The sequence below is a fragment of the Lepisosteus oculatus genome, chromosome 10 (assembly GCF_040954835.1).
Source record: "Lepisosteus oculatus isolate fLepOcu1 chromosome 10, fLepOcu1.hap2, whole genome shotgun sequence".
NCBI classification, from domain to species: domain Eukaryota; kingdom Metazoa; phylum Chordata; class Actinopteri; order Semionotiformes; family Lepisosteidae; genus Lepisosteus; species Lepisosteus oculatus.
Genome location: NC_090705.1, coordinates 2722060 through 2735425, shown reverse-complemented (window position 1 = coordinate 2735425; position 13366 = coordinate 2722060). Strand labels below are relative to the sequence as shown.

General features: G+C 35.7%; 1 protein-coding gene across 3 annotated transcripts in view; it reads right to left on the bottom strand.

The window, feature by feature from the left end:
- The window catches only part of dgkb (diacylglycerol kinase, beta), a 109696-nt gene that overhangs the window by 40204 nt on the left and 56126 nt on the right, over nt 1-13366 (bottom strand). For all 3 annotated transcript variants that reach the window (XM_006636183.3, XM_015357777.2, XM_015357774.2), the window contains exon 20: nt 9869-9933. In XM_006636183.3, coding sequence (XP_006636246.1) covers nt 9869-9933 — 65 coding nt within the window. The remainder of the gene's footprint in view (nt 1-9868; nt 9934-13366) is intronic.

The following is a 13366-nucleotide window of genomic DNA, read 5'->3' as shown; positions in this document are numbered from 1 at the left end:
CTTAAACTGTGTTTCATCCCTTCAAAATCTGTTTTCCAGAATTGTAAACTGTTGCTTTGGACTCATCCTGAACAGTTTCAAACTATACTTCAAAGCACATAATTCTATGATCATAGTTCCTTAATGTTTCTCCCACAGTTCCCTTATGGTTCAACAAAACAATTACTTTATGAAAAATGATTCAATAATTACCATCACCAAGAAACAGAAGGAATGGCATTCCGCAGTCCAAAAAGGTTATCTTGAGCATATTCTCTGTGGAAAACTGTGGAGTTCAAAGATTACTTCAATTCAATTGGACAGAACTCCCCAGAGGGGATTACTAGTATACCTGCTGCTTTTCTGAACCCCCTTCCCATTTTGTGACTTTTAATTTTTAAGTAGATATTTTATCGTTAAAAGATGTCAAAGTTGCCATTTTGAAGATCAAATTGATTTCAAGCAAAGCTTTACATCAGAAATTTGCCAAATGCCACAGCACCATGGAAATTAAAAATCTTCACGACAGTATTACTGGTGAGACTGTTAAGGCCCTATCCTCACTTCATGTCCGAGAGTCTGAAAGATAGAAAGTAGCTTGTTTTGACTTGACAATGAAAAGGAGAGACAATGAAAAAAAGTGGGTTTTGAAGAAGTCGGTTGCCCAAGCTTTCTATTGTTAGAGCCGTAATGAAAGATTCAATTTATCGAATATCCATATCTTTATCCTTAGTCCAACAACGAATCAAACATTTGATGTTTCTGTAATTTGAATGGGTGGCCAAGAAAACGTCGCCACAGTAAGTTTTTCACTGCTTCAAAGTGAGGTGAATGAGGTATTACGTGGACACCTTTAGAGCTGAACACATCGCCGAATGCACTACAGCCTGATCAAAATGTAAAAAAAACACATTAAATTGGGAGCCTTCATTTCAATATTAACTCCAGAGGCTAAGAAAGACTTCAGCATGTTCAACAAGCAAAACACTCAAATGTGAGCAGTACCTATAACACCCTCGTCAATTAATCTCTGTTTTTAGTGATGTGCAAAGTGAGCTATTCTCAGATTTATTGGTTATAATTACATTTTAAATTATAATTTTAAATTTCCCTGCATATACAGTATAGTGCTTTCATAGAAAAGAATACCAAAGGAGTTTAATTCACCAATGTTGTACAGCCCCAGGGCACTGGGGTTAACATCCCTACTTTTACAAACAGTGCCCTTTGACAGTTAATAATCAAGTGATCAGGGACCCAGTTTAACTTCTTATCTGAAGGATGTCACCTCCTACAGCACAGTGTCCCATGTCTCCTCACATGGGCTTTGGTTTTGACATCTTAAACAGAGGAATGAATACCACCTACTGACCTGGTACACCAAGATCACTTACAGTACAGCAGCAACCTGGGTTTGATTACAGGTCTCCCATCCCAGTATTGACCAGGCCCAGCCTTGCTTAGCTTCTGAGTTTAAAAAGGTGGCGGTATTATGGATTAATGTCTTTATCCTAAAGAAAGCAAAAAATGAAGAAGTGAAGTGTGGTGGCAATGATTAATTGTTTCTGTTTTACTGCTATGAAACCAGACAGCAGTGTGTCTTCCTACTCTTTACTGCACAGATGAAAGCATTGTTGGTGATACAGCCTGGGATGAAAACAAAAGCCCTTTGCTGTTTAGGTCTTAAGGCTTCAAACCTTGCAGCACTGTCCGCAGCATGGAGACACAATGGGTGTCAACAGCAGAACAGCCAGCTTCCAAGCTGAGTAACAAAGTCATTCAGCAGTTAGCTGCTGTCTTACGACTTGCTAAAGGGCTCCAACCACCTTCAGCGAAGTTGCTACCAAAGGTCAGTACCAAAGGCCTTAATGCTGAAACACTGCATTGTACTAAAGTCCATCAAATGTTTCTAATAGTTTTAGTATATAGCACAGTATTTAGACTTTTCAGGTTTACTATATATTACTATTACCAACAGCCAGAAAAATACACGTTTTACAGTGACATCTAGTGGCACCCAATTTGACAAAACATCTTTTTATGAAAAGGTTTAACTGGGATCATTGTGATATACAGTACATCCACAAGACTAAAAAACCGACGTGCAAGAAATGACAATGACATTTTCTTACTGTTCAATCTGTGAAAATGAACATATCTAACTATATCTTTCTTTTTTGTGTGTGTGATTGTGTTTTTAAGGCTGTGCTGCTGTTCATTCTCTTCAAACCCAGTGTTCAATGATTTCTTTCCTCTCTTACAGTACACATTGCTAGTTTTTGGACAGCCTGACAGAAACATTGTGTAAAAATAGCTCTGGTAAAGAAATACTGCATTATTTTTAATTCACGCTAACATAAGGGCTGCAGTCTTCTCATGTTTTAAAAATAAAAATGAATAAGGAGGGGCATGAAAGAAATATATGGACAGATTGCTGCTCATCAGGAAACAATCTAAGCAGGCTGACAACACTGCAGCCCTGGTGGTGATTCCTCCATGTCTAGTAGGAATAAACACACAGACATGTCCAAAATGCAAAAATATTCCTGAACTATTACTTTCATGAACTACAATAGAAAGGTACTATCTTCACTAGAAGATTGTTAAGGCTAGAAAATACTACTACAATACAACTGCCACAGCTTTTATTACTGTTGTTGCTACTGTAAGCTACTAATGCTATTACTGCTGCTAATACTACTACTGCTGTTACTACGACTATAATAACATTCCTAAGATAATAAGCTGTTGTATAACTAAAAGAAAATAAAGCTAAACTACTGTCAGCTCGAAACTAAAGAAACATGTTTTGAAATGTATTGAGAGTTTCACAACGCAAGAAAGAATCTTATTGCCAAGAGCAGGGGTTTAAAGAAACAGCTATTCTGCCCTCCCTCCACGATATGTTTTAGTTCCCTGAAGAAATGAAAATCAATTACAAAAAGACAAATATTTAAGAGACTGAATCCAAGGTCAAACAAAACTTGGATGTAAATTTGTGGTTGAGAAGTGGTATTGTGAACAAGCCATCAATTTGCAAAGTCGCATTTGTGTATGGAAATAATGTACATACACTAAGAATAGCAAAGAATGCACCCTAGAGTAATGGTCTGACTAGGACTTGTGACCTACGATTGTTGTATTGTTGTAAGAAGAATGTAAACACAGGGTAAATAGGCCACAGGGACAGAATTATTTACACGATTAGCCTTTATGCATTGCAACTCTTGAGTCACCCTTAATATTTGATTTCAACAAATATACACATTCTTAAAAAATAACCCATTTCAAAACAGTACATGCTTTTACCATTCTACGCCAACTTTTGCAAAAGGCTCGTTGTTATTGGAGCGTCATCTTAAAATTATATGAATGCCAAATACATATCATGCGCGGACGCAACTAAAAGTCTGAGGTGTGGTTTCATAATATCGTTGTTTTACCATGCTATAGGCCCCTGATTTTGGCAGTGCAGCGGATATCTTTGAGAGCCGTGACCATCTTCCAGGTGACACGTACTGTATACTGCTCTTTCTACTCCTTCCTTCACAAACCCACGATTCGAAAAGAAGCAACCATTCCATCAGGCACAATCCCCAGAGGAGACCTAGATCTCTTTGTATCAGCTCCTGTTTGAATTACACATCTTTTCAAAATCATTTCTTTCTATTCATCATACTTATTATAGAAAATAAACATTGTGGGTTTTTTTTTTTTAAATCAGTGGGAGAAGAAAAAAAACAACTTTTCAGGGGGTTCCTACTGTGAGACAGACAGGGCCACAGGTGAGATCTCAATAAATTACACTCATAAGTGGTCATTAATTATAGATGACAGCCTGGTTAGACAAATTATTTTATCTCAAATTAGGTGCAAGCAATTAGGCAGCCAGAGGCCTTGGCTCCTCTAGCAAGTATGCAGGCACCGGCAGCTGGCTGGGCTGGGTCACACAATTCCTTCTTTGAAGAAACCAATAATTAAGCTAAGTATCGCAGAATGTTTTGGCTTCCCTCTGCCTTTTGGAAAGGTTAACACAGGAATATTTTAAAGCGTAAGTACGTAAATGCTAAAGGGCTGAGTAAGCTGGTTTGAAAGGGTGATAACCCCTTGTTATCCAGTTGCTCCCTGTTCTTTGTTTTAAAATTTCACTGAGGTGTTCCTTTTCCCTCCTTGCTTCTTAATTTTGAGACTTTTCTGTTTCGGAAAGCCAGTACGCAATAATGAAAATGAATAAAAATAATGCTCATTATGGGGATAGAGCTACAGGTTACTCAGTTTAATAAGGGACAAAATTATTATTAATGGAATGTTTCAGTCAGGAAGGTAGGTGTATGTAGTTCATATTTAGCTGATAATTTCCATATGTGAACTCTCAGGTATGCCTTTGAATGCTTAACATTGAAGGTGTTATAAAATAAAGCTGTAGCTGTTGCTTTCTTTGAATTTAATTAAAAAACAGGTAGAGTGTGAAGGTATTCACCCTCCCAAGAATTGATACCTATTCTCTGAAATGTGGATTCCATTTAGTCAACAGCAAAGCAGCAACAGGAAATTGCATCTAATTAGAGAAAAGCAGCAAGCCTTACTATGTTTTATTGTTTTTGCAAGAATACAACTCCTGTTGACAAACCAGCAATCATTAATGTTAAACATGATGGTGTCAGGCCTTGCGATCATTTTCATTAAGATCTTGATTTACCACCACTTTATAGGAAAGATACTGCTGCTCTGTAATCAGCCTATAGAAGAGATACAATGATGAATTCCTGGGTTTAAAGGGAATGTCCTACACTGACAGAATGACTGAAGTTAACCTTCTTAGTCTTGAAAAGAGAAGATTATAAGGGGGGCTATTCAAAAGCCTCAAAGGCACTGACAACATCAACTCAGTGGATTGTTTCAGAAAGAACAGTAAAACATGAACCAGTGAACATAAATGGAAACCACCATTTAAGTCTGCATTACCTGCATTTAACATTGAGAACAGGAAGCACATCTTTAAGCGGTGTGGGAGTGTGGATCGAGCTACAGTACCCAGCCAAGTTGTTGAAGCTCATATCCTGTCCTCTTTGAAGAAAAGAGTGGATCAGATCCTTGGAACAATTATTGTAGCTACTTACTACCAAATGAGCAAGGCAGGCCAAGAGGCCTCTTCTCATTTGTAATGTGTCTTATGTTCTTAGTGTATGCACTATAGTGAAACACTCATTGACCAGGCCAATGAATTGTGTGTGGACACAAGTAGGTTAATCTGTTTAACTGCTCCCTGTCCAGAAACTTAAAAAAATATATTTATGTACCGTAGCCCCCTGCAGCAGCAATATAAAAATTCTATTTTTAAAAACGTATAAACAAAACACCAATTAAATTCAATTAAAAAGAAAGAAAGCTTTTCAGCCCTTTATTTACCAGAAGGCATTTTGAGCCATCCAGCCCTGTAATAACTGTGATGGAAACTTCACAGATGCTTGGACCTTAAAATCTCAAGGGATGAGACATGAGAACAAAAACATTCTGTTCTGAATATTTGTTCTTAAAAAATAGAAAATGATAGAGGCAATTCAGTGAAATACTACATGTAGCTCTTCATAACTGTTTAGCCTCCTAAATTCTTTGCCCCACATGAAGAAAATTAAAAAGGAATCACGTTTGCAGACAGCAAATTAAAAACAGAAAGAGGCTGCATGAGGCAAGCCGGAAACTGAGCTTCTGTAGGACAGACAAACTGGTTGTAAACTGCTGACAGGACCTTGGTTACGGTCATTTTCCCTGTAGTATTTTTTCAAAAAGTTTGTCATTTCCAGACTTTTCCCCCTTTTTTATAGTAAAAAAACCCACACGTCTAATAGAAAAAGGGCTAAATGAGAATAAGCACAATCATAACAAAGGTCTGCATTTAGCTCCCTATCTTTTCTGAATTAATATAATAATAATATAATAATAACGTTAGTCCCCCCATTTCTTAACTCACACACAACAGAGCATAACACATCTGTCCATTTTGTCCTTTTTCTCTGTGCACCCTATGTTCATGAAAAGTGCACACCTCCCATCGGATGTGCACATTTCCTCATGCTGTCTAAGCAGTAGAGTTCCTCACCTCTTCCACAAAAGCCCTCACACCCACACTGCAAAATACAAATGCCAACTTTATGAACTGCACAAAAGCTGTTACAAACCAAACAAAATAATCACAAATGTATTAAATCGATTGGTTTCGGAAAACAAAACATCATACTGTATGCCATTGATTGGCTGCACAATGAAGAGAGGGATACTGTATAGCAGACCCTTAATTCACAAATTGCAGCACTATCTGTTTAAATTGTATGGTTAAAATCCTCCTTGGCTTTCCGTTATGTCTGATACAGTAGGTGCGTCGTATAAAAAACGATGCACATCTGCACACCCTGGCTTTGGTTTTTCAGTAAGCTCCTGGCAATCTGGTGCCATTGAGAATCACTCAATAAACATGAAAAATAAAATGATGCAATATTCCAGTTTAAAACATTTAGAAATAATAGAGTGGGACATCACTCCAAATTTCTTCAAAAAGTCTTTGTAAGCCTCAGACAAAAGCCAAGGTATAATTACTGTGACATCGACACCAATTCTAATAAAATTCATGACATTTGGTCAAAATATTTCATACCCAATTCAGGATTCATGCGAAGAGATCTGAAAACCTTTCTTTTAAGCAGAGATTAGCATATAATTACATTTGAGATAACTGACATAAAGAACAATATATTTTAACAAGCCTCTGTGTCAGTGGCCTGATTGCCTTACTTTAATCCACAGACCTAATTATCACCTTCTTATGGACTGGCTTTAGAAGTAAATTAATCTATTTGCAAAGTGTCAAATTTTGTCACCTTTTTTTTCATAATCACCTTAGGTGCAAATAAAAAGACGGAGTACTGTGTATTCATCAACAAGATCATTTCTTTAATAATTAAAAAAGAACATGTCATTATTTTGTTGTTAATTAAAACTGATCAAATATTTATGCCTTGTTTAAGGTCAGATCTATGACAAATATAACATTCTGTACTTTAAATACCAGAACTCAATTAAAATAACAGACTTCACAAAATCTGTGACACTGCTTTGGCCTAGCTGATTATGGACCTATATTTATCTGATGTAAAACTACTACATACAGTGCTTTATAAGTGTGACTGACGTTTTTCTTAAAAAAAATTTGTTTGTTTTCTAAATCGAATTTTTTAGGGATGGACACAGTCATATTCAACTGGGGTCAGTTTATTCTCACATTTTGTGAGATGGTTATGTGTGGATTCATTACTGACCAGCCCTAACATGTACACTAAATCATTAACAGTACAAAGCCAATGGAGAATAGGCACTTTTTGCAACAATGTGTGCTGTGTTGCACTGTTACTGGGACTCTGCATGACAACAGCTGGAGGTTTAGAGTTCTAGATGGCTGATATATTTGGGTTTTCTAAGAGGGAGGCCTGCCTTCTACAGTATATCAATGTCTGTCCTTCCACAGAAGGCAGGATTTTAAATGTGAGGTATTGTCCCCAACATACAGCATCACTAACATAAAAGATACCAAGAATATCAGGTTATCAGAACTTGAACCACTTTGAGCTTCATGTGGGTTGAGATTGCAAACCATTAACACTATTCTAGGGCTGCAGAAACTATGGATTCTTTGCTGCTGTTCAAGAGGCAAAGTGTGACTCCACAAAGCATGGATTCCTTTTAAAATATTCTGATTCTAAGCACAGTTTCAGGTTAAATATTCTTTATTCATACTGTGAATATTTTTTAGGTGGATAAGATAATGAACATTAAAACTGTTTCTATATATTTTTCCCCTTTGGTTACTGATTTTGCCAGTAAATTTATGTCTATGATCCCTTCAAGACACAACATTTTTGAGAACCTGTAAAATGGCTTATATTTAATATATTGAACTGGAAACTTTTTAAAACGTATTGAACAAGAGTCCTATATTTTGTTTAAGTGGGCTGAAGATACAATACCTTGAAAAAGTATAATCATGCATTATTAAAATAAAAAGGATAGTGTATAATAGAAAGATCCTAAACCCATTCCTTTCTATAAAATATTCATAGAATTCAAATAACAGATGATATAATTTTCTTAAAATATCTCAATCATTTTTCAAAATGGTATAAAACAATATCTATATACACAGGCTCAGAATTTCTAAGCATTTTGTCTCACTGAGGAAATTCACGATGTTCAGCTGTGGGATTCATTACAGTGCAGCCAGAAAGAGAACTGAGTAAACAAATGTAAAAGTACAATCTACAAGAATCTCAGATTTTTATGATCTGAGTTATATTAAAAGGGACTACACAAAAATACAGTAGTCAACAAATTACTTTGTCAAATAACTCCTTTCTACTGTACATTGTTTCCTGGAAGGAAACAGAAATGTAGACATGTGATTGGAAGAAAAGGCAGAGTATGAGCATGTATTGCAATAGATGTCATTCTGGGAGGCACACTCTCCAGACCCAAAGATTAAAAAAAATATCTGCATATAGTTTGCTCCTCGACAATTTTTTTGGTATTGCTGGATCTCTTTCTTATACTTTACTACAGTGACCTCTGGGTGGCTAGACGTCACCCACAGACTACTTTTTATGAATTTCTTCACAGCACAAAAAATACAGCTGGAAAATGTGGTTTACTAAGCAAATCACCCCACTATAAACCATTCATGTGGAAATGTGATTATTTTCCTGTCTATTAAGAGTCTCTGCAAAAGGTCTTACGTCTTCATTCAGACCCATAAATGATTTAAATCTACCCAAGCAAATTCAATTACACAACCAATTATTTCCCATTGTGACGAATGATTTATTGGTATTTTAATTATTGATATACAGTAGATGTAGATGCTCCATTTATGCATTTTTCGGCAAGAAGGAAAACACTTTTTGGGTTAGAACTAACAGGTGTATTATACTCACTCTATACAGTACATACAACGATTTCAGTTCTAGACCCTCAATTTGTTTTGTAAACCAATTTTTAATCATTTAAAAAATATAAAGTATAATGTAAAACATATTATACTTGCTATATAATGTATATACAGAAAGCAACAGAGAGCAAATCAAGATTTAAAGTATTTTAACAAATAAATAATACATCCTTTAAAAATAAATCCCATAAAGGCCAGGCAGTAATAATTCATATAGTTAATAAAAATACACACATTATATAGACTGAAAACTGTTCTTATTATTACTGCTATAAAGATCTAGCGTTCTTCTGTGTGCATGTTGTTTAAAAACAAATCTAGGAAGAAACATCTTTCTTTCTGGATGGGTAAGCCATACACTCAGTTTATGAGACAACTGTTTATCAAGCAGCATTAAAAATTAAAAATCCCCCAAAAATCTCTTGCAGAGCAGAAAAATATGTTGCATTGTAAACATAACCTCGTGCAGAGTACATTGCACATAAACCTCCATAAAAATAATACAGTAGATCTATCCACATTACTTCACACATCTTAAATCTAAACAAATGAAGTAACAGCATTTCACCAGGCATATTGTAATTAAAGAAATTGTTGTAAACTTACCAGGTTTTGCTACTGTTTAATTGTAATGTTTGAAGTACCTGTTGAGTTTCAGGTATTATATTACTGTACCTGTGTTATAGGAACAAAAATGATTTTGTGGTGGACGCAACGATTGTCCTTTAGTATAGTACTTTAATCTGCATTTTTAAAATTTATTTTTGTGCAAAACATGCATGACAAATGTGACATACTGTATATAAGCTGCAAACAATGTTCAATGTTACACAATATAAGCTGTTTAATTATCTGTTAAATCAGGGGGAAAAAGCTGTAAATGAAATCCAAACTTACCTACTGTTGAACTTCTCAGGGTGCTTCTCCCGCATGATATGAAATCTGTGTGCAATGGAAGCATCCTTAAGGAAAGAGAAAAAAAACCTGGTGAAACAGAAGTTAGAATGTAGCAGAATGAGCTTTTCTTCCTTCTCTCCCAATGTTTACTACATCAAGCTGAGAGACACAATATTTCCCTGCTTTGTGCTCGTGACATTCAACAGATGACATAAATTGTAAGAATTTGAAGAATTAATCATTTGTTTTGTTTAATAGACCATAAACACATATGCCATGTCATGTAGTATCAGAAAATTCATAAACCTGCTTTTCCAGATGAATGGTACTGTAAATAAACATCACAGAATTCTTACAGAATTAACCTAGATTACTGCTATGATATTGCTCTGACTAATTCAATTACACTTTTTCATCCATTATTTTATTTACGCACAATACCAAAATATAAAATTCTAGATTAATGGTAGAATAAATGCATTCTAGCAGTTTAAATATTTTTATGTTTCCATGCATGCTTTGATAATGACAACAGCACCAAATTTCTAGCTGTCTGTGATTTTAAAATCTCTCTAAAAATGTAGTTTTTGTTGTGTTGTGGGTTGGTTTCTGTAAACTGATGGTGCAACATGTTTACATCTAAATAGTTGAATGATACCAATATACTATATGGAACCAGAAAACATATTTTTGCTTAATCAATATACAGGTGTACTAAAACAAACAACTCCATTTAGATATATATCATATTCAAGCATGACCGTTTCATTACATAAATGCTGAAAATGCATAATTATTGATACAAATACATTTAATTCTTTTGAGCTTTGGAAAAAATGAGCTCCTTGGTAACTCAAGGCTGTGTTTTCACACAGATATCACTTTATTGACAAAAAACTCCCCTGCCATCTCAAACACCACAGGGTCTCTACAAAGTCTAATTAATTAAACACACATATTGAATAATAAGAGCTGAAACCATATAAGATGTTTTATTTTCCCTTGGCAACTATGTTGTGTTTCTTTTCCCGTTCCTGGCAACATGAGGGCTTATTTTATTCGTGTGTTATCTATTTGTTGCCATAGAAAGAATCATGTTAGGAGAAAACTCTGTGACATTGCATCAGTTTATACATCCGGCAATTAATATTTAAGAAGTCTAAAGCACAACCTCTAATCAAATCTGGCAAACAGGATTTTTTTATTGAAGTAGTAGCTCATTTATGTAGCATTTGCACTTTACAGTTTATTTCTTTACCAGTTTGACTTTCTATATAGTGCAATGTTTCATATGCTTTGGTTTCATTTGGAGTGTTTGACCACAATGGCAGAAACACAACACCTGCAGACACAGAATCAGCAGGCAAGGAGAATCTTGTGCACAACATTCCAACTGCAGGTAACACTATTTGGAAGACTTTAGGAATAGCTGAGAGAACACTGATAAATGGTGCTTCCTATGCCATTTTGAAAAACATGACAATTCCCTTTAAGATTTAACAATACACTGAGTTAAAGAGCCTTTGCTATTTATTTTGACTGAGCAAAGAAGATCTTTTTTTTTTCCATCTAAAAAGCAATCTGTTACTTGGATCCAGTTATTGTGTCTGTAACCTCAGGAGATCCCCCCTGATGTCTCACAGCATGAAACTGAGAACCCCAAAAAGCTGATTTTTTTTCCAATGTGATGTCTTTTGTAGGTGATGTTAGACGGAGACCAAAGTGATGTTTGTTTTTAAACTCCCCAAAGATAACACTCTGCATGCAAGAAAGAACTGGAGTGCTGATGGAAACATCTTAAACAGTGTTACTTGACTTCTTACAAGCTATACGGCAATCATAAAATAAGAAAGAAAAAGTTCAAAAGCAGTATCTTAAAGGCATGGTAGCACTAACATTGATCAAAGCCCTGAGATCGCAGAGGCAGATCCCGCTGGGTGAGTGAAACTCTTGAGATTTACCAACAAACTGCTCAAAGCAGACTAAAGCAGTTTCACCAGACTTCAATGTACTGTAGAAAAGCCGTTCATTTGTATACACTGAACCCATCTCAAAGTTATCTGCATAAACAGGAATACAATGGATGTGAAGCTCACCAAAACACCCTGCTTTGAAGCCAATGTACAGTAAAGTGTGGACATGCATGGATCTCAGAAGTGACACAGTTGGTATTTCTGTGCTCTTCTTTTATATTTCTCAGCTGCAGTCGGATGTTCACTGAGTGAGGACTAGCAATGACTTGTTGAATGTAGTGCAGGGAACTTGCCTGCAGTCCCACATTCAACAAAGTGGTTTCAGTAGCTATGAGTTGTGAGTAGCACTTCGGGAAAGGGTAGTCAAACAGGCACCCAGTGGCTCAGTTATGAACTCTGCTCTCATGGTGTATCGGCACATTCTTTAGCAGCAGTGCTCTGATCACATGCCAGATTGATGGCTTTCAGCGTAATGAAACAATGTTTAAATTTAGATAAATAACACATATTGTAAAAACATTCTGTAACACTGTACTGAATTGCTGTACACTGTACTTTTATATTTCTATACTTTTGCAGTAAATGTCATCCTGTTGAATTTCAGCAGGGCTGTGGAGTCGAAAGTGTCCTCTTTTTTTCAACTATTCTTTTAGTTTAGTGACTAATGCAGCATGCTTTAGCAGCATATTTAGTGACTGTTTTATATTATTTTTGTTATTGGGAACACTTCATTATATAAAGGAATAGTAAAACATCCAAAATATATTCATACAAAGAATGTATATTAGAATATATGTTAACATTTGTATACTTGTAAGTTATATACTTAAATTTAAAAAACACTTTTTAACTTTTCATAGCAGGGTCGCAAAGGTGCACAACACCTTTACCTCCAATATTCTAGAACTCCTTATTAAAAACATCTGTAAGTTATTATAATCACTTGAAGGGCCTTAGATGAATGTGCTATGAACTCTGCTTCTTAACCTTGAGTTCACAACAAGTTATTTGAAGACAGCAGATCTGAGGAAGCTCGCCATAACTGTTCTTTGGGCTGCTCAAATAATTACTTTTGTAGAATACAGCTCCAAAATTAATAAAGGACATGCATAATGCCTTCTCATAGCTCAGCTTTTAGTCCAATTATCAGTGCCCAAGCCCAAATGATATCTCCTCACAGTGAGAATAATGACTTTGGCAGGAGCACAGGGTCATTAGTAGCCTAACTACATCAGGTTCAGGCGACTTGCGTGATTAGCTTCAAGTGTTATACTTATTTCACTGGGTCATTACCTCCTGCAAGATTATTCCACTAGTTAGCACAAAGGATAAGAAAGGATCAATATGAAAATGGCATCTCCTTTCAAAGGAGTCTGAGAATCTCGATAGAGACTTGTGCAGACTCTAATTGCAAAATCCAATGTATCATTAACATGGTGAGGAAAGGTTATCTGCCCTTCTTGATTGAAATCCCACTTGGGGGTGTTTAAGGCTTTCTGTATATATGGACTGTATAAATCCACTT